This window comes from Ruditapes philippinarum, unplaced genomic scaffold, assembly GCF_026571515.1.
Source record: "Ruditapes philippinarum isolate M1 unplaced genomic scaffold, ASM2657151v2 ctg4289_1_1_1_1, whole genome shotgun sequence".
Taxonomy (NCBI): Eukaryota; Metazoa; Mollusca; class Bivalvia; order Venerida; family Veneridae; genus Ruditapes; species Ruditapes philippinarum.
Window position 1 is genome coordinate 50,722 of NW_026859089.1, and position 22,564 is coordinate 73,285.

The 22,564-nt window shown below is 35.1% G+C and overlaps 1 protein-coding gene and 1 long non-coding RNA gene across 3 annotated transcripts in view; one reads left to right on the forward strand and one right to left on the reverse strand.

Annotated features, from left to right (window-relative positions):
• The window catches only part of LOC132755167 (11-beta-hydroxysteroid dehydrogenase type 2-like), a 57,242-nt gene that overhangs the window by 25,428 nt on the left and 9,250 nt on the right, over positions 1-22,564 (forward strand). Inside the window, exons 4-5 of one of the 2 annotated variants that reach the window (XM_060745975.1) lie at positions 6,249-6,431; positions 16,179-16,316. In XM_060745975.1, the coding sequence (XP_060601958.1) occupies positions 6,249-6,431; positions 16,179-16,316 (321 nt within the window). The remainder of the gene's footprint in view (positions 1-6,248; positions 6,432-16,178; positions 16,317-22,564) is intronic. The other variant, XM_060745976.1, reaches the window with a different exon arrangement.
• Positions 1-22,564, reverse strand: part of LOC132755170 (uncharacterized) — a 40,739-nt gene that overhangs the window by 10,910 nt on the left and 7,265 nt on the right. The gene's annotated exons all lie outside the window — the stretch shown is intronic.

Here is a 22,564-nt window from a genome sequence, read left to right on the forward strand (position 1 = left end):
CTATGCTCCTGAGGCCTTGCGGGTCTTTATAAAAGAATTTTTAAAATATATTCTTATAATTCCATGGCAACTAGATATCTGCATGGAATCAAATTCTTTGAACAACTTTTGAAGCCCTACACCCAAGGAACAATACTGCCAAGTTTGGTTGAATTTGGACTAGGGCTGGGTATTGATCAGAAATTTTCGATACAATACGTATTGCCGTACAGACCAACAATACACAATACGAATTAACGATATAATTGTTAATGCTTATTTTTTAGGATGTATTTATTAAAAGAAGTATTTATATTTATAAATAGTTAACCAAGAATTTCTAAGTCAAACAAAAAAGAATTTGTAACAGAGTTACCAAAGTCCCACGCCTCAGGGAAGTTTTGTATGAAGCATAAAATTGTGCTATTTCAAAAGATTCAGGTATGGATCTCAGGACTTTCAGTACAAAATTATGATCAATGCTAGATCTGCAAATGCAACAATAAATTTATTAAAGAAACAAAATGAAACACAGAATTTAACTAGAAATGTGTCCATAGGACACGGGTGCCCCCACCGCGCCACTGTTCTGTCAATCTTATGACTCTAGGTCAAATATTTTTTGAAAACTAAAAATCTTTTACTAAGTAAAGGGCAAGAACTTTACAAATACTGAATAAATCCACAAGCAAACCCCAAGGTGCATAAGTACACATGCTGACCAACATTCTTGTAAACTTTCAGGCCTACAAGTGAAATACTTTTTGAGCTATGCATGAACAAGTTGAAAATTGCAAATTTATACTACTGTAAGTCAAGGGCAATAACTCTTACAAAACTGAAAAAAATCCACATGCAAAGTCCCAGGTGCATAGCTTCACAGTGATGTGAATCATTATTCCTGTAATTTAGTGATGTTGATCATTATTCCTGTAAAGTTGGTTGATTCTAACTCAAGCACTCAAGGAACAAATAACAACATAATGAAACGGTTTTTACTAAGTCAAGGGAAATAACTCTACAAATACTGGATAAATCCACAAGCGAAACCCCAGGTGCAAAAGTAAATATGCCGAGCAACGTTCCCGTAAGGTTTAATGACTCTATGTCAAATCCTTTTTGAGTTACATGCGACACAAGTTGAAAATTGCAAAAATTTTCTAAGTCAAGGGCAATAACTCTAAAAATACTAAATAAATCCAGACGAAATTACCCAGGTGCACAACTACACATGCTGATCAATATTCCTGTAAAGTTTCATGACTCATGTCAAATCCTTTTTGAGTTACATGTGACATGAAGTTGAAAATTGCAAAATTTTACAAAGTCAAGGGCAATAACTCTAAAAATACTAAATAAATCCAGACGAAAATATCAAGGTGCACAACTACATATGCTGATCAACATTCCTGTAAAGTTTCATGACTCTAGGTCAAATACTTTTTGAGTTACATGCGACACAAGTTGAAAATTACAAAATTTTACTAAGTCAAGGGCAATAACTCTAAAAATACTAAAAATATCCACACGAAAATACCCAGGTGCACAACAACACATGCTGATCAACATTTCTGTAAAGTTTCATGACTCTAAGTCAAATCCTTTTTGAGTTACATGCGACACAAGTTGAAAATTGACAAATTTTACTCAGTCAAGGGCAATAACTAAAAATACTAACAAGATTGCATTTGAGAAAAAATGCTATGCCACCGCATTAATACAACACTAAATAGTAGTGTAGGAACATATTTTTTTTGTTTCTATACAATTGAAGATTGTCATAATGCATAGATCCCTGACCTATCTAACTATTATTATCAGATTAGTGGTTAAATCTATTGTTAATCCAATAAAAGATCAGAGTAGGAACATATCGATGCACTTGAGTCTAGTGAATTTGGTGGTAAAGGTCGTATTTCACACAACCTAAATTTCATGACTACATCAAAGGACAACACAGTAAGACACTCAAAATCTAGGTAAGCTGATATCAAAGTTCACTTTACATCATAATCTGTGCACATGGTTCAAATTTCATAGCTGTACATCAAAGGACAAGAAAGTAGGTCACATCATCAAAATCTAGGTCACCTAATATCAAAGATCAATTTTACAACTAAACTGTGCACATGGTCAAAATTTCATTGCTGTACATCAAAGGACAAGAAAGTAGGTCACAGTCCCCTTGGGCAAGACAAAATTTTGACCCAAGGGTTTAATTCAAAACAATCTTGATACAGATCCACCGAACAACATTTCAAGTCAAATATCTAAGCGGTGGTTTTCTCCCATTCAGAAAACATGTGTTTTATTTTCTGTTTTTACTATGTGTACATAATGAGAATCAATCGCCTTGGGCAGGGCCAATTTTGACACCAGGGGAAAAATTTGAACAATTGTGGTAGAGGACCTATAGATGATATTATATAGCAAACATCAAATCTCTATGCCTTGTACCTTCAGACAAAAATATTCTTTAATTTTTTTACTATATGTACATAATGAAAATCAATGATCCCCGGGCTGAACCAATTTTGACCCCAGGGCTATAATTTGAACAATCTTGGTAGAGATTCACTTCTCAAAGTCTAATGCCATATATTTAACCTCTAGCCTTTGTCAATTCAGAGAAGAAGATTTTTCAAGTTTTTACTTTATACATATAAGGAAAACTATCGCCTTTGGGGCAGGGCAATTTTAACAGTAGGGGCATAATTAAAACAACTTTAGTAGAGGACCCATAAATGATATTATATACCAGATATCAAAGCTCTAAGCCTTGTACCTTCAGACAAGAAGATTTTTTAATTTTTTACTATATGTACATAGTGAAAATCAATGACCCCTGGGGGTGGGGCCAATTTTGACCCAAGGGCTATAATTTGTACAATCTTGCTAGAGGTTCACTACACAATGTTTCATGCAAAATATCTTAACTCTAGCCTTTTTAAATTTAGAGAAGATGATTTTTTAAGTTTATACTATATACATATAAGGAAAAGCTATGGCCCCTGGGACGGGGCTAATTTTGACACTAGAGGTAAAATTTGAACAACTTTGGTAGAGAACCTATAGATGATATCATTTAACAAATATTAAAGCTCTAAGCCTTCTACCTTCAGACAATAAGATTTTTTGATTTTTTACTAAATGTATATATTGAAAATCAATGACACAAAAGTTCACTACAAAATGTTTCATGCAAAATATCTAATCTATAGCATTTGTCAATTGCTAGAAGAACTTTTTTTAAAGGTTTTACTATAAGTTTTTCTATATACATATAAGGAAAACCAATGACCCCCGGGGCGGGACCGATTTTGACCCCAGGGCTATAATTTGAACAATCTGGGTAGAGGTCTACCAGACAATGCCTTATGCAAAATATCTAGGCTCTAGGCCTTTTGGGTCTGTACAAGAAAGTATTTTAAGTTTCTACAATATGTACCTATAGTGAAAATCAATGACCCCAGGGGCGGGGCCGATTTTGACCCCAGGGCTATTATTTGAGCAATCTTGGTAATGGTCTAACAGACAATGCCTTATGCAAAATATCTAAGCTCTAGGCCTTTTGGGTCTTTACAAGAAGGTATTTTAAGTTTTTACTATATGTACATATAGTGAAAATCAATGACCCCCGGGGCGGGGCCAATTTAGACCCCAGGGCTATAATTTGAACAATCTTGGTAAAGGTTTATCAGGCCATGCCTTATGCAAAATATCTATGCTCAAGGCCTTGTGGGTCATTACAAGAAGATTTTTTAAATTTATTCTTATAATTCTTTTTGCTTGCCATGGCAACCAGATTTCTGCATGGAATGAAAGTCTTTGAACAATTCTGGAAGTCCTTCACCAAAGGATCAATCCTGCCAAGTTTGGTCAACCTTGACCATTTGGGTAGCAACCTACTTAATGCACTCTGCACATCGTCTTATAATAGTAATCAGTTGTGCCAAGTTATTTCAAAAAATTTTCAGTGGTTTAAAGTTATAGTGCGGACACGAAATGTTTAACACATGACCTTTTAGTGTGACCTTGACCTTGGGGGTAGCAACCCAATTATTGCGCTCTGCACATCGTCTCATTATGGTGATCACTTGTGCCAAGTAATTTGAAAAAATTTTCAGCGGTTTAAAAGTTATGGAGAGGACACGAAAGTGTTACTGACTGACGTTAAGGGGCCATTTCTTTTGTTATTTTCTTTTGTTAAATACTGAGGGCCATGGCCCCTTATTCTATTGTTACAGAATGAACTCTATTGTTCTCTTTTGTTCTGTTTACAGTTAGATGGCCCATTACTTCTCTTAAATAGCACGGACAGACAGAAGGATGGACATGCCAACATTTGGGGTTTATGTGCTTTCTTTGATCTTTATGTGGCACTTTTCCCCATAAACCAGTAAAAACTAGAACTGCCACTGTCATGGCGTGAATACCCCCGCATACCACTTTGTCAGAATCAACAGTGGCCATTTAGAGCTCAAGGCCAACGTCCCTGCCAAATCTGAGGTTACTAAGCCAGTGCTATGTATTCTACATGCTTCAAATGTGAAAATGTCAAAATCAATAAACTGCGGACAGGCATTCTTAAGCAATTGAGGGGAAAAGCTTTTTTTAGTCGACCTTTGACCCGGTGGCCTCAAAATTAATAGGGGTCATCAACTCGTCATGACTAACCTCTATGCCAAATATGAAGACTGTGGGTCAAAGGAATCTTAAGTTATTGGGCGGACAAGCTTTTTGAAGTCAAGGCCCCTGTGACCTTGACCTTTGACCTGGTGACCTCAAAATCAATAGGGGTCATCTACTCGTCATGATGAACCTCCATGCCAAATATGAAGACTGTGGGTCAAAGGAATCTTAAGTTATTGGGCAGACAAGCTTTTTGAAATCAAGGCCCTGTGACCTCGTCCATTGACCAAGTGATCTCAAAATCAATAGGGGTCATCTAATGGTCATGACTAACCTCCATGCCAAAAATACAAACTGTGGGTCAAAGGATTTTTAACTTATTGGGCGGACAAGCCTTTTTTAGTTAAGGCCCTTGTGACCTTGACCTTTGACCAAGTGACCTTAAAATGAATAGGTGTCATCTACAAATCAAGACAAACCTCCATGCTAAATATGAAGACTGTGGGTCAAAGGAATCTTAAGTTATTGGGCGGACAAGCTTTTTGAAGTCAAGGCCCCTGTGACCTTGACCTTTGACCTGGTGACCTCAAAATCAATAGGGGTCATCTACTCGTCATGACTAACCTCCATGCCAAATATGAAGACTGTGGGTCAAAGGAATCTTAAGTTATTGGGTGGACAAGCTTTTTGCAGTCAAGGCCCCTGTGACCTTGACCTTTGACCTGGTGACCTCAAAATCAAAAGGGGTCATCTACTAATCATGACTAACCTCCATGCCAAATATGAAGACTGTGGGTCAAAAGAGTCTTAAGTTATTGGGCAGACAAGCTTTTTATAGTCAAGGCCCCTGTGACCTTGACCTTTGACCCAGTCAACTTAAAATCAATAGGGGTCATCTACTAATCATGACTAACCTCCATGCCAAATATGAAGACTGTGGGTCAAAGGAATCTTTAAGTTATTTGGCGGACAAGCTTTTTGAAGTGAAGGCCCCTGTGACCTTGACCTTTGACCTGGCGACCTCAAAATCAATAGGGGTCATCTATTCGTCATGACTAACCTCCATGCCAAATATGAAGGCTGTGGGTCAAAGGAATCTTAAGTTATTGGGCGGACAAGAAAAAAACGACAAACGCCGGATGGACGGCCGGACGGACAAGCTGATTCCAGTATACCCCCTTACAACTTTGTTGTGCGGGGGTATAATTACCACATAAACCAGTGGGTTTATGGGACTTCCGCCTTTTTTAACTAAAATTATGGATGGAATGAAGCTCATAGACCATTGGATGTTTCCCCGGACAGACGGACCGATGGACAGACAGAGGCCATTCCTATAATCCCCTTTACCCGTAGGGATTAATAATAATAATCAGATAGAAAGCATTATTTTTTAAAAAGACATACTACAAAATATGGGAACAATACATAGCCAGAATATCTATACTTCAGTACTTTGGTAAACTTTTGTAGAGGCACCTAAGCATCATTCCTGTAAAGATTGGTCATGTGGTTTAGGACATGCTTTTAAAAGAAATTTTGGACAGAAAACAGACACAATGCCATCACAAAAGCTAATCTCAAAGCTCATTGTGCTCAACTGAGATGAAAAAAATATTTTTCATAATTTATTTCAGAGTTATGGGCTGTCATAAACAACGCTGGAATCTGTTTCATTGGCAATGTAGAGATCATGGCTTCAGAAGACATAGAAAATATAATGGCTATCAACTTCATGGGACCAGTTTATGTTTGCAGAGAATTTCTTCCTCTCATAAGAAGAAGCAAGGGCCATCTTGTTAATGTATCTAGCAATGCAGGTTTGTTGCAACTAAATAGCTAACACAAAATTTAGACAAGAGGGCCATGATTTGTCTAGAACTTTTATATAAGATGTTGTCTTCAATGCAGAAATAATTCAATGTGTAACAAATCTGGTGCAAACATGAAGATTTAAGATATTAGAGGTATATTTGACAATGTTTCAAAAGTCATTTAAAACCTTTACATTGTTAAACTTTGTCATATTCTTGACACAAATACCAAAATACAAAAGTTTACAATCTTGTTTGAGAGGATTCACAAATTAAGTAACAAACAAGATTGCATTTGTGAAAAATGCTATGCCACCGCATTAATACAACACTAAATAGTAGTGTGTTTTTTTTTGTTTCTATACAATTGAACATTGCCATAATGCATAGATCACTGACCTACCTAATTCTTATTATCAGATTAGTGGATACAATAACAATTTCACCACAACCTATTTGTTAACAAAAGAGCACATGTTGATGTTTGTGGTTAAATCTATTGTTATTAAATAAAAGGTCAGAGTAGGGATCTAAATTCCATAACTGTACATCAAAGGACAACACAGTGAGACACTTTGTCAAAATCTAGGTCAGTTGAATTTACATCTTCTCAATGTATCTGAATGTATACACTGCAGAACCTTCCGGTATGTACGCAGCGGTTTAAGAGGAGTTACGTTCACAAAATTTCTACAAAGTATATAATGAAAAAATCAACAAAGGGCCATAATTCTGTTAAATTTGGTTGCAACAAAAATTCCTTCCTTTACTGCCATCTACACATTAAGGTTGTTCATCCCTGGAAGTTTAAGCAAAATCTGCCATCCGGTTTAAGAAGAGTTGCATTCACAAAATTTCTACATAGTACATAGTGAAACTAGAAATGTGTCCATAGGACACGGATGCCCCCACACACCACTGTTCTGTCAATCTTAAGACTCTAGGTCAAATATTTTTTGGACTACATGTGCCACAAGTTGAATTCTAACAAGAGCTGTCGGAAGGACAGCACGCTCGACTATTCTAAGTGCTTGATAGTAAAAGAGCCTTTATAATATTAAATTTTTTAAGTTCACAAAAGGGCTAATTTTTTTTTTATAAATTCATGTTATAGGCCTTAGAGAGAGTCTAATTATACAGTATTGGCTTGACTATTCGGAAGGTAATGTCATAAGGTTGTTTTATTGAGTATAATAATATCAATTACCTATGAATACATAAATTTGACAGAAAAGGTACAAAGGCTTGTTATTAAGATGTTTTATCAAGTAAATTACTGCTTTACTATTATGAATGCATAAAATTGTCCCAAAAAAGGCACAAACCCTTCAGTAGTTATTGAGATAACAGCTTACAAGCAAAACTTTATCATGAATTTCTAAGTTGAAAAAAGGGGAGAAAAATCAGCCTAAATGCAAGATAGAATTATGGATCTTTGTCAGTGACCTACAATTATGACCCTAAATGCATATGTGAAGTTTTAAATAAATATCTTTAATAGTTATTGAGATATGTAAAGCTTGCATGTAAACATTAACAAAGAGACTAAGTAGAAAAGGGGATACATGAATCAGCCTTAATGCAAGATAGAGTTATGGAACTTGGTCAGTGACATACAATGATGATCCTCTAATTATGACCCTAAGAGCATGTGTAAAGTTTCAAGTTAATATCTTTGAAGACCATTAACCTGTAACCAAAATTTCTAAGTTTCAAAGGGGCAAATAATTCTGCAAATATTGCAGGCAGAGTTATCCAACTTGTCAATCTGATGTACCTTGTTACTATAAAAAAAGATTTTAAATTTCAATTGAATATCTCAAGCAATAATTGAGATATTTGACTTTACAAAAAAACTTTAACCAAAATTTCTAAGTTCCAAAGGGGCATAATTCTGTCAATATTGTAGGCAGAGTTATCCAACTTGTCAATCTGATGTTCCTTGTTACTATAAATAAGTATTGTAAGTTTCAATTGAATATCTCAAGCAATAATTGAGATATTTGACTTTACAAAAAACTTTAACCAAAATTTCTAAGTTAAAAAGGGGCATAATTCTGTCAAAATTGTAGGCAGAGTTATCCAACTTGTCATTCTGATGTACCTTGTTACTATAAATAAGTATTGTAAGTTTCAATTGAATATCTCAAGTAATAATTGAGATATTTGACTTTACAAAAAACTTTAACCAACGCAGACGCCGACGCCGACGCCGGGGCGACTACAATAGCTCTCATATTCTTCGAATAGTCGAGCTAAAAATCAACAAAGGGCCATAATTCTGTTAAATTTGGTTGCAGCAAAAATTCCTTCCTTTACTACCATCTACACATTAAGTTTGTTAATCCCTGGAAGTTTAAACAAAATCTGCCATCCGGTTTAAGAGGAGTTGCGTTCACAAAATTTCTACATAGTATATAATGAAAAAATCAACAAAGGGCCATAATTCTGTTAAATTTGGTTGCAGCAAAAATTCCTTCCTTTACTGCCATCTACACATTAAGATTGTTCATCCCTGGAAGTTTAAGCAAAATCTGCCATCCGGTTTAAGAGGAATTGCGTTCACAAAATTTCCACATAGTATATAGTAAAAAAATCAACAAAGGGCCATAATTCTGTTAAATTTGGTCGCAGCTAAAATTCCTTCCTTTACTACCATCTACACATTAAGGTTGTTCATCCCTGTAAGTTTAAGCAAAATCTGCCATCCGGTTTAAGAGGAGTTGCGTTCACAAAATTTCTACATAGTATCTAGTGAAAAAATCAACAAAGGGCCATAATTCTGTTAAATTTGGTCGCAGCGAAAATTCCTTCCTTTACTACCATCTACACATTAAGGTTGTTCATCCCTGTAAGTTTAAGCAAAATCTGCCATCCGGTTTAAGAGGAGTTGCGTTCACAAGATTTCGGGACGTACGGACGGACGGACTGACGGACTGACTGACTGACGGATTGACGGACGGACGGACAAGTGCAACGCTATATGCTCCCACATTGTGGGGGCATAAAAATCAACTAGGGCCATAATTCTGTTAAATTTGGTCGCAGCGAAAATTCCTTCCTTTACTACCATCTACACATTAAGGTTGTTCATCCCTGTAAGTTTAAGCAAAATCTGCCATCCGGTTTAAGAGGAGTTGCGTTCACAAGATTTCGGGACGTACGGACGGACGGACGGACTGACGGATTGACGAACGGACGGACAAGTGCAACGCTATATGCTCCCACATTGTGGGGGCATAAAAATCAATGACCCCTGGGGCAGGGCCAATTTTGACCAGGCTATAATTTGAACAATCTTGGTAGAGGTTTACCTTATGCTCTAGACCTTGTGGGTCTTTACAAGAAGATTTTTTAAATTTATTCTTATAATTCCTTTTGGTTGCCATGGCAACCAGATTTCTACATAGAATGAAATTCTTTGAACAACTCTGGAAGCTTTTCACCCAAGGATCAATCCTGCCATGTTTGGTTGAAATTGGACAAGTGGTTTTTCACAAGAGGATTTTTAAGTTCACTATATTATCTATATAACACACATACATGCATGCATGCATGCACATGTATGCAAGCACGCACGCACACAGGTGAATCGCTATATGCCACCGCATCGCAGATGCTCCGATGGCATAAAAATGTATCACAATTTCACGTATTCCATTATTATTGTATTAGCTTCCAAATGAGACCCCGTCCCCAAGTTTCTAGCCTTTCCTGTTCATAAAATATCTATCAGGAAATGAGAGCATTTGTGCTAAAAATCCCTGATAGTTAAATTATTTAGCACAAAAGCGCTCCTGACAGATTTCATGAACAAGAAGGGCTACAGGATTGGAATTCCCCAAGATCTGATAGGGTGACTTAGTTTCTGAACCTATATGACTAAGTTTCAAATCTGCACTAGGTCTTGTTGAGATATATATTTTGTCATAATATCTTCTGTTCTGGATGGAATTCAATTTTGTTAACAACTTTGGTAGAGCTTCATGCAAGGAACATGTCTGCCAAGTTTCATTAAATTTGGCCAAGGGGTATTGGAGAAGTCATTTAAAAGAAAAAGTTAACGGACAGACAGATGAAGGCCGACAATGGTGGTGTCACAAAAGCTTACCTTGTCACTCTGTGACACTAGATCATGTTACATACCAAATATCAAGGCAGGGCCCCCTTTGACCCTAGGGTCATTATTTGAACAATCTTTGCAGACAACCACAAGATGATGTTACATACCAAATATCAAGGCTCTAGGCCTTGTGGATTTTGACAGGAATATTTTGCTGATATAACTTTATATAAAACTAATAAGCCCCCTGGCAGGGCCCCTTTTCATCCTAGCAGCATAATTTGAACAATCTTTGATGTTCATAATTTTACTACCTTTAAGTTCAATTTACTTCTAAAACTGTGACATGGTCCAAATTTCATGGCTGTACATCAGAGGACAAGAATATAGTTTTCAACATCAAAAGGGCCATCAGTGATGACATGTGTCGCCTCATGATAGCCACCATAACTCAGCAAAAAATCATTCAACTTAAAAACCTGTGTAATATGGACATGAATTTGAGCTATTGATCAATCCTGTAAAGTTTCATTGAAATTGCATTAGTGGTAAAACAGAAGTAGTCCAGACAAATTTCAAAATTAAAATCATGAAAGGGCAATAACTCTGACAAAAATCAATGAACCAAAAATGTTGATGAGATGCACAACTAGACATGGTATGATCATTCCCCTAAAGTTTTGATGAAATTGCAACTTCTATGTAGCTGGCAACACAAAAAAGCACCTTTTTTATTGAGGGCAATAACTCAGCCACAAATCATTCAAATGTAAACCCGTGCAATATGCAAAAGCACTTGACCTACCTATCAATCTTGTTAAGTTTCATTGAAATTGCATAAGTGGTATAAGAGGAGTAGTCCCTACACACTTTAAAAATAACAAGAGCACCGCTAGGCGGAGCATTATATGCCCGAAAGTGTTTTGGTTTTTTTTAGTAAGGATGAAGCATTTGTAAGACACGGGAATTAGCTGTTCATCCTATAAAATTTTACAGCTGTAGGTTGATTAATACTTAAGTTATTAATAATGACCTTAACCTTTGACCTTGTGACCCCAAAATCAATAGGGGTCTTCTACCTTATATGGACAATCATCCTAAGAAGTTTGAATATTGTGGGCCAAATGGAACTTTAATTATGCGCTAGAAACTGTTTTCAGTATTAAGGTAAAAGTGACTTTGACCTTGTGACCCCAAAATCAATAGGGGTCTTCTATCCAATATGGACAATCATCCTATGAAGTTTGAACATTGTGGGTCGAATGGAACTTAAGTTATGCTCCGGAAACTGTTTTCAGTTTTTAGGTAATAGTGACCTTGACCTTTGACATTTTGACCCAAAAATCAATAGGGGTCTTCTACCCATTATGGACAATCATCCTATGAAGTTTGAACATTGTGGGTCAAATGGAACTTAAGTTATGCTCCGGAAACCAAATTGCTAACGGACGGACGTTCTCACAGGACAGTAATTATGTGGCTACTCTATTGTTCTCTCCATTGTTCTTTTTAGCCACACAAAAGAAAATAGCCACATGAAAGCATTAAAGAGAAAGAACAGAGCCCTATGGAGGGGGAAAAATGCAATAGGAGGGGGGATTTTATTTGCTTTTTCTTGATATATGGATCTTAAATACTGACGCTTCACATGTTAAACTTGTTTTGATGCCGGGAGTATATCTTACCTACCTGAGAATGATTTGTAAACAACCTTGCTTAACAGTCAGTGCTACAGGTATAAAATAAAACAGTTTTCGGCAGTTAGTTGCAAAAAAATAATGATATTCTTTGCAGGCAAATTCTGGCTGCTGTATAGGGGGAAACTTCAGCTTTAAGGGGGGAAAAAACATACTATTTTGAAGGGGGAATGGGGCCGAATTTGGCCAAATATTTTGGTGGAAAAAAAACACTGGTAGGTCACTGTCCCCTTGGGAAATGCAAAATTTTGATCCAAGGGTTTAATTTAAAACAATCTTTGATACAGGTCCACCAAACAACGTATCATGTCAAATATCTAAGCTGTAGCTTTCTCCCATTCAGAAAACATTTGTTTTAGTTTCTGTTTTTACTATGCGTACATAATGAGAATCAATGCCCCCGGGCAGTGCCAATTTTGACACCAGGAGAAAAAACTTTGGTAGAGGACCTACAGATGATATTATATAGCAAACATCAAAGCTCTATGCCTTGTATCTTCAGACAAGAAGATTTTTTTTAAAATTCTTTACTATATGTACATAGTGAAAATCAATGACCCCGGGGCGGGGGCCAATTTTGACCCCAGGGCTATAATTTGAACAATCTTGGTAGAGGTTCACTACGCAAAGTCTCATGCCAAATATTTAACCTCTAGCCTTTGTCAATTCAGAGAAGAACATTTTTCAAGTTTTTACTTTATACATATAAGGAAAACTATCACCTCTGGAGCAGGGCAATTTTAACACTAGGGGCATAATTTAAACAACTTTGGTAGAGGACTCATAGATAATATTATATACCAAATATCAAAGTTCTAAGCCTTGTACCTTCAGACAAGAAGATTTTTTAATCTTTTACTATATGTACATAGTGAAAATGAAAGACCCTCGGGGATGTGGCCAATTTTGATCCCGGGGCTATAATTTGAACAATCTTGGTAGAGGTTCACTACACAATGCTTCATGCAAAATATCTAACCTCCAGCCTTTGTCAATTTAGAGAAGAGGATTTTTTAAGTTTTTACTTTATATATATATACTGAGGAAAACCTTTCATGCAAAATATCTAACCTTTAGCATTTGTCAATTTCGAGAAGATAATTTTTTTAAAGTTTTTACTTTACACATATAAGGAAAACCTATGACCCCCAGGGCGGGGCTAATTTTGACACTAGAGGCAAAATTTGAACTACTTTGGTAGAGTACCTATAGATGATACCATATAACAAATGTCAAAGCTCTGAGCCATGTACGAGGGTTGTTCGGAAAGTTTTGAGACAATATGATTTTCTCTGTTTCTAATTACAGCTGCGAATATTATTTAATACAAATTATAGCTTAATATGTTATTTATCCGAGTTATGTCTTTAAAACGTTGTAACGTTACTATACGGCATATAATCGTTTCCATAGCAACACCTGTCTACGCATCCTGGCGCACGGACTATTTTCTTGTTATAAGTTTTCTTACTGAATAAAAAGAGCCCCTAAAATTGTGCCAAACGTCACGAAAATTTTATGACGTCACTTCCAACTTAAGGACGTCATTTCCGCTAGTTGTTTAAGCCGTTACCGCAGATCATTATAGCAATACGTGCCCGACAAGACAACGACTATGGAAACACCGTCAAAAGAGGAACAGCGTGTTTTTATTAAGTTTTGCGTTAATCTTGGGAAAACGCCAACAGAAACTAAGCAACTTCTAGAACAGGCAAACAACGGACGTACTGTTAGTCGACCATTGGTATTTAGATGGCATAAAGAGTTTCGGGATGGCAGAAAGTCAACAAAAGACAAGGAAAGGAGCGGTCGCCCATCCATCATCGACGATAAACTGACACTTGCAAGAAACGCGCTTCAGTGCGACCGTCGCATAACAGTAAGAGAAGTTGCAGAAGTTTGTGATGTAGGTACGGCAACTGCTCACAAAATGTTAATTGAGACACTTGCAATGTCTCGGGTTTCGGCACGTTGGGTACCGAGATTATTGACGGCTGATCAGGAAGAAAACCGAGTAAAAGCATCTCGACAGTTTCTACGTTCATACCAGAGAGAAGGCGACGCGTTCTTAGACAGAATTATTACCACCGACGAGTCCTGGTTTTACTACTACGACCCAGAAACAAAGTCGCAGTCTTCAGTTTGGAAGCACACGTCGTATCCACCCCCGAAGAAAGCACGTGTAACCAAATCCGTTGGGAAACATATGGACTTTTCCGGCCATCAAATCCGAACTACGAGGAATCCGGTTTGAGGACCTAGTTGAACTGCGCTCTAGAGTTATGAGCATTATTGCAACATTTAAATCTGACTGGTATAGAAATGTAATCGCCAAGTGGGTTACGAGGCATGAGAAATGTGTACGTTGTGAAGGAAGATACTTTGAAAAGGAGTAGCAGTTGACTTTTCTACGGTGACGTTAAACTCTGGAAATAACGGCAACGTCGGATAACGTCGTTGCGTGCGCCGGGTCACTGGTAGTGTCTGTGCCTAACGCTTTGTAGCTTTTGTATACATGAAGCTATTGTTATGAAATTTTACACTATAATAGATGAGGTATTAAAGTAATACATAGTAAACTCTTGTTTGATTTTATCTTTTCCAACGCTAAATATTGACCCAGTCTCAAAACTTTCCGAACAACCCTCGTACCTTCAAAAAAAAAAAGATTTTTTAATTTTTTACTATATGTACATATAGTGAAAATCAATGATCCCGTTGTGGACCCAATTTTGACCCCAGGGCTATAATTTGAACAATCTTGTTAGAGGTTCACTACAAAATGTTTCAAAATATCTAAGTTTTTACTATATACATATAAGGAAAACCTAAGACCCCCGGGGCTAGGGCTAATTTTGACACTAGAGGCAAAATTTGAACAATTTTGGTAGATTACCTATAGATGATATCATACCATATATCAAACCTCTAAGCCTTGTACCTCAAGACAAGAAGGTATTTTAAGTTTTTACTATATGTACATATAGTGAAAATCAATGACCCCCGAGCGTGGTCATTTTTGACCCCAGGGCTATAATTTGAACAATCTTGGTAGAGGTCTACCAGACAATGCCTTATGCAAAATATCTAAGCTCTAGGCCTTTTGAGATTTTTTTTAAGATCCTGTTACACAATTTTTTATGGCTTTATATCATAAATAAGATGCTAAAATTAAGATTTATCAATATTGTAAGTTCCAAAAAGCATTATTTATAAAGAAATTTTACATTTCATGCAAATAAAGGGAGGTAATTAGAAATTTATTTTCTATAAAGTCTATGTCAAATTTTTCAATTAGAAATGAATGCATATATTTTAATGATTACATATAATGTGCACAAATATTTGCAGGTTTTTTTACATATTCCTCGATGTTTGAAAATTGTTTTGTAAGCATAATTATATACATATATAAAATTTCATTTGAGTGTGGTATACAACCTCAATTACAACATACAGGATCTTTAAGTTCACTAAATAATCTATAACACACTTTATAGTGGGGCCATTTATGGATGCAGCCAGGGGCATGATTTATTATCCTTTTGTATAGGACCAAGAGGTTTTGTAAAATGCCAAATATCTAAGCATTGCAGTTTCTTAGAAGAATTTTAAAACTATTGCAGTTTCTTAGAAGAATTTTAAAACTATCATTTTTGAAGTCTATATTTAGCTCTTTTGACCTATTTATGCATCAGACTGGAACCATTTTTATAACTTTTGTAGAGGACCACCTACGGAACATTCCTGTCAAAATGCATCCAGTTGTTTACTATGAATTGTTGTTTAAATTGTTGTTTAAAGAAATTGTGCACAACCACCTTTGAGCCTTTGTGCTTCAGATGAACTAAAAAATACAAACACTTAAATGAACAGTTTAGTACAAAGCATGCAATGCAACTGGTAGAAGTTCTCTTATTTCCTAGTTTCAAATTTTATCAATAAAACTTTCAAAGATAATTGAGATAACATAGCAAAGTGTTATATTTACAGGTCTAGCTCCTGTTCCACACATGGGAATGTACTGTGCTTCAAAAGCTGCCTTAGCCACATTTTCTGAATGTTTACGCTATGAAATGAAGCAATGGGATGTTCAAGTATCAACAATAATTCCAAGCGGTTATAAAACAGGTATATACAAGACTTATCATTGATGCAGGTTTTAAATAAGGGTGTAACGGTATACTGTATATCGTAACTGTTTTCACATGGTTTCGACAAAAAACCCCTTTCTGATACAAGTATTGCTTTTTTTAAAACCCTTTTTTAAAGTGTTTATCTATAAAAGAATTACAATGAATTTTACTATTATACCCAAAATTATGTTAAACCCTTTTGTTAAGACCCAAAATTATGTTAAAACCTTTTCTGTTAAGGGCCTTAAAATTTTGTTAACCTTCTGTTAAGACCTTTCATTAAACATGTGATATTTCTGTTACCTGTACATGCATATTTAAATGGTACCTTTTCATTCTAGATATTTTTTTACAGTATAAGAAAATGTTAGAGGTTTTATTTTAACTATCAAAATGTACATAGAAAACTAAAAACATTGGCAAAGTCATTCACTTGATATAAGACCATACTGCATTCTTCAATGCAAAGGACTCATTTGATTAATACTTACTTGGTAGTTATGAAATATTGTGGAAATTACAGTACTATTGTTGTTTCAACTCAAAATTAATTTTAAGCATTACATAATATTACTGTGTGAAGTTATCAAGTTGAAATGGAATGGTATTGAGATATGTATCGTATTGTGGACCCTGTACCATGATACGTATCCTATCGTGTGGTAAGCGTATCATTACATCCTTACAAAAGGACTCCCAACAATTGTTTTATTTTATTTTCAATTCTAAATGATGTGTGAAGTAAGACAATTCTTAAGTTACTACAATGGTTGCACTTATATAGAGGATATTTGTTTGTTTGTGTGTAAAATGAAATTTTATTTCATTGAGTCAGGGCTTTAAAAACAGTATTCTCATAAAATTACATCTTACACAAAAAACAAACAAATTTTCTTTTTATTTTATGCCTAAAAACAAGTTATTTTATGCTTAAAAACAAGTTAAAACGAAATTTCCTTAATATTAACATTAATATTAAAATCTGTTTTTCCCATTGTGAGCCTCATTTAGTCGAATTTCTCATGAAATACAAGAAGTCTTGGGCTGAAATATGAGTTGGACAATCAACGTTAAATGGCGGTGATATTATTCATTTTAATAAAAAAAATATGAATGATCCCTTGTTTTAATAATAAAAACAAACGATTCTAGTAGGAGTAAAAGTCCAACCATCCATCCATATTTCTGTTACTTACTGCGAATTTACATGTATATTAGACCTGGCTTTATTAAATGTAAGCGGCCGCCATTTTTAAAAGTTGTGTATTTCACTGGAGGAAAATAATGATTCAGAGGGATGTCATTTGGATTTGTTAGTCATACACCTTTCAAAAGAAAACTTATTTGAGGATTGTAACAGACAATAAATAAGTGTTGACAGATGTGTAAATATTCAAAAAGCAGCTAGGAAATTGGATAACTTGGAATTCTTACGAACGTTGGGTTGTTTACTTTACTTCGGGCTGATGGCTGTCATTGCTTTTCAAGTTTTCATAAAGCATATGGCAGTTATTGCTCGTAGGATACTTAAATATGCCCAAATGTCATCAAGAGCAGTTTTGCATGTGGAAGGAATGTATTTTTCAGACTGTAAAAATTAAACAAAGAAATTAGAGACGATATTTGGTGATAGGTAATTTGAATGAATAGAAGTAAGTTTTCTTCTTTTTATTACTTTTGACATTTAAGTTATTTATCAATTTCAGCTTTGCTTTTCTCTGAACAGCCTGACATTGTCAGAATTGTCAGCAAAAATAAAATTGAGGTACCACAAAGGGGAAAATCTTAAACAAGAGGGCCATGATGGCCCTGAGTCGCTCACCAGAAACAACTGCTTTTCAGTGTTGGAAATCATTTTTCAAAAGAAGTTGCTGAAAGGCAAGTCCAGCTCTTTCGGCAAGTTCAACTCAATTTAACTTGCCCCTGTAGTAATATACTTTCACAACACTGATTGTTTTAGCTTTTATTCTTCATAATAAACAATAGGGCCACTAAGATGGCCCTAGATCACTCATCTAACCCATCATTTCATTATTCCCAATATAAATTGAAATATTTTGCCCTAATATTTTGGAAAGGCTTTGTTAAAAATATGTATGTTGCAAGTGTGTTCCTATGAGACTATGTAGAATAAATACAGAACAAATGACCACTAGAGCAGGATTAATTTCGACTGGACACTTTTTTTTATAACATTTTTGAATGAAAACACAAAATGTCATATGCAAAACATGTAAGGTGTAGATGTTTGAAGTTTACAGTTTGGGACAACAAATTTTTATACATTCTGTACGGTAACATAACTGTACCTCAAAAAAAGACAATAGGTCAAACATTGTAAGAAATATAGTAGGCCAGTTGATATCAACATTCAATTCAGCATCAGAAATTACACCCCTAGTCCAAATTTTAAGTCTGTATGTCATAAAACACAAGAATGAAGGTCAAATTATATCAAAAATATCAAAAGTAGGTCAGTTGATATCAAAATTCATTATGGCATCAGAATTTACAAACCTGGTCCAAATGTCAAAATACAAGAAAGTAGGTCAATTGGTGTCAATTGGTGTCAATAATCAGGGCTTTTTTTCCTTCTATAACAGGGGCCGATATAAGGCCCCTTCACAATTCAAAATTGCACTTTTTTTTTCACAAAGTGGCAGAAAAAAATTCACAATTTCAAAAGAAATTTCACAAAATATTGGGACCTTGTCTTTGAAATACATTGTTTACCCTCCAGTTAATCATGATTTACGCCAATTTCAAGAACACAGAAATAGTTTTAATCAATTTAAATGGTTTAAGAGCATGTTACGTGGGTTAAAGTACCGACTTGAAGACATTTTCCGGTTTCATTATGTCGCTAAATGCCAAATAATATGTAATTTTTCACAATTTAATGACAAATCACGCTTTTTTCACAAAATGAACAGGTCCAAGCTCCTTCACAATTTTGACAAAAAATGCCCTGATAATACCTAAAGTAGGTCAGCTGGTATCAAAATTGAGTTCAACATCAAAAATTACACAAATTACACCCCTGGTCCAAATTTCAAGTCTGTACATAAAAGACAAAGAAAGTAGGTAAAGCGATATCAAATATATCAAAAGTAGGCCAGTTCAAATATCAAAATTCATATTAATTCAGGATCAGAAATTAAACCCATTCAGTAGTCAGTTGATATCTTAATTCGTTTCGCATCAGAAATTACATACCTGGTCCAAATTTCAAGTCTCTATACATCATTCCAAAATCCAAGTCTCTGTTCATCAAAAACAAGAAAGTATGTACAATGGTTTCATAAATATCAAAAACAGTTCCACTGATACCAAAATTCAATTATGCACATGAAACTCAGGTTCAACAGTCTGTCCCAAAATTTATTAAAATGTGCTTTTTCCAAGTTTAAATCCAATTTAACAAAAAAAATACAATTTTTAACAAAATTCAATAAAAAAATTGAGCATACAAACTCATCTTTGTTAAAAAGGTACTGGAGAAACAAATTTAATGTTTCTTTAGGCCTAATTTTTTTCCTGGTTAATGACCTACAACTGACCTTATGCAATATGATGTCTGAATTCTAGAGCTATGAGATATTTACACATCATAAACAGGTCATGACATTAAGGCTTTCTCCAAGCATTGAACTCTTTTGGAAAAACTGACTAACATATGTACACATTCCAACATGAGTTGTTTCCCTTTCATTATGAAAAGATCTTTGAGTCATAGAAATTTATTGAAATTTATGAAATTCTTACTGAAAATGTCTAATTTGGAAACTATGTATAGGAAGCTGCATATCCTATTATAGGCCAAGTAAAGTTGGTCTTTTCTATATATAAAAAAACAGTTTTTCAATGACTTTATCATTATATTGATACTGTGTGAAGAGTTTAAAACATAACATATCTACTTTGCATGAAGTCAAAACACAATTATTTTATAATCCATTGTCAATATTTTCTAGCATAGAATATCTTTAAACTATAATTTGAAGAAATGTCATGACTTGGGGCATTTAAGCTTTAGCTTAAACAGGGTCAATCAAATCAATATGAGCAAACTTGATAAAAGACTACCTAAAAATGCTACAGACAAAGTTTGGTGATCATCCATCAAATATTTCAGTAGGAGATGATGTTCAAAGGTTTTCTATATTTAGCTTTAGTGGCCCCTTAAAGGGGCCAATCAAATTAATATGAACAAACTTGATAAAAGACTACCTGAGAATGCTACAGACAAAATTTGGTGATCATCCATCGATTAGTTCTGTAGAAGGAGATGTTTAAAGGTATCTCTATTTTCAGATTAAGCGTGGCCCCTAAAAGGGGCCAATCAAATTAATATGAGCAAACTTGATAAAAGACTACCTTAGAATGTTACAGACAAAGTTTGGTGATCATCCATCAATTAGTTCTGTAGAAAAAAATGTTTAAAGGTTTTTCTATTTTTAGACATAGAGACCCCTAAAAGGGGCCAATCAAATAAATATGAGCAAACTTGATAAAAGACTATCTAAAAATGCTACAGACAAAGTTTGGTGATCATCCATCAATTAGTGCTGTAGAAGAGGACATTTAAAGGTATTTCTATTTTTAGATATAGCGGCCCTTAAAAGGGGCCAATCAAATTAATATGAGCAAACTTGATAAAAGACTACCCAAGAATGCTACAGACAAAGTTTGGTGATCATCCATCGATTAGTTCTGTAGAAGAAGATGTCTAAAGGTTTTTCTATTTTTAGCCCTAGAGGCCCCTAAAAGGGGCCAATCAAAATAATATTAGCAAACTTGATAAAAGACTACCTGAGAATGCTACAGACAAAGTTTGGTGATCATCCATCTATTAGTTCTGTAGAAATAGATGTTTAAAGGTTTTTCTATTTTTAGCTTTAGCGGCCCCTAAAAGGGGCCAATCAAATTCATATGAGCAAACTTGATAAAGCACTACCCAAGAATGCTTCAGACAAAGTTAAGTGATCATCCATCCATTAGTTCTGTAGAAGAAGATGTTTAAAGGTTTTTCTATTTTTAGCCCTAGAGACCCCTATAAGGGGCCAATCAAATTAATATGAGCAAACTTGATAAAAGACTATCTAAAAATGCTACAGACAAAGTTTGGTGATCATCCATCAATTAGTGCTGTAGAAGAGGACATTTAAAGGTATTTCTATTTTTAGCTATAGCGGCCCTTAAAAGGGGCCAATCAAATTAATATGAGCAAACTTGATAAAAGACTACCCAAGAATGCTACAGACAAAGTTTGGTGATCATCCATCGATTAGTTCTGTAGAAGATGTCTAAAGGTTTTTCTATTTTTAGCCCTAGAGGCCCCTAAAAGGGGCCAATCAAAATAATATTAGCAAACTTGATAAAAGACTACCTGAGAATGCTACAGACAAAGTTTGGTGATCATCCATCTATTAGTTCTGTAGAAATAGATGTTTAAAGGTTTTTCTATTTTTAGCTTTAGCGGCCCCTAAAAGGGGCCAATCAAATTCATATGAGCAAACTTGATAAAGCACTACCCAAGAATGCTTCAGACAAAGTTAAGTGATCATCCATCCATTAGTTCTGTAGAAGAAGATGTTTAGAGGTTTTTCTATTTTTAGCCCTAGAGACCCCTAAAAGGGGCCAATCAAATTAATATGAGCAAACTTGATAAAAGACTACCCAAGAATGCTACAGACAAAGTTTGGTGATCATCCATCCATTAGTTCTGTAGAAGAAGATGTTTAAAGGTTTTTCTATTTTTAGCTCTGCTGACCCCTAAAAGGGGCCAATTGGAATGACATGAGCAAATTCAAGTGTGACTGTCACAAGGATGCTACAGACCAAATTTGAAGTAAATCTGCTTGGTAGTTTCAGAGAAGAAGACAATTGTTGACGCATGACGACGGACGACTGACGCCGGAGCATCCCCCTTTGATACTAATAGCTCACCCTGAGCCTTCGGCTCTGGTGAGCTAAAAAGTAGTTTCATCATTATAAAGTGTGAAATTATATTTTGATAATTTTCACTGTGAAATTATCAAATAAAATTTTCACAGATAAATCAGAAATCCACTAAAAAGCATAAAATAAAAAAGAAGTTTATACCTGTATAAATGATTGTTTCTAACGTCTATGTAATAGTATCAAAAGTTACCTTTGCCATATACATAATTAATTTTGTTCCTGCAGTAGCTTCAAAAGTTATCTTTAAAAAAAAATGTTAACAATAAATAAGTTTTAGCA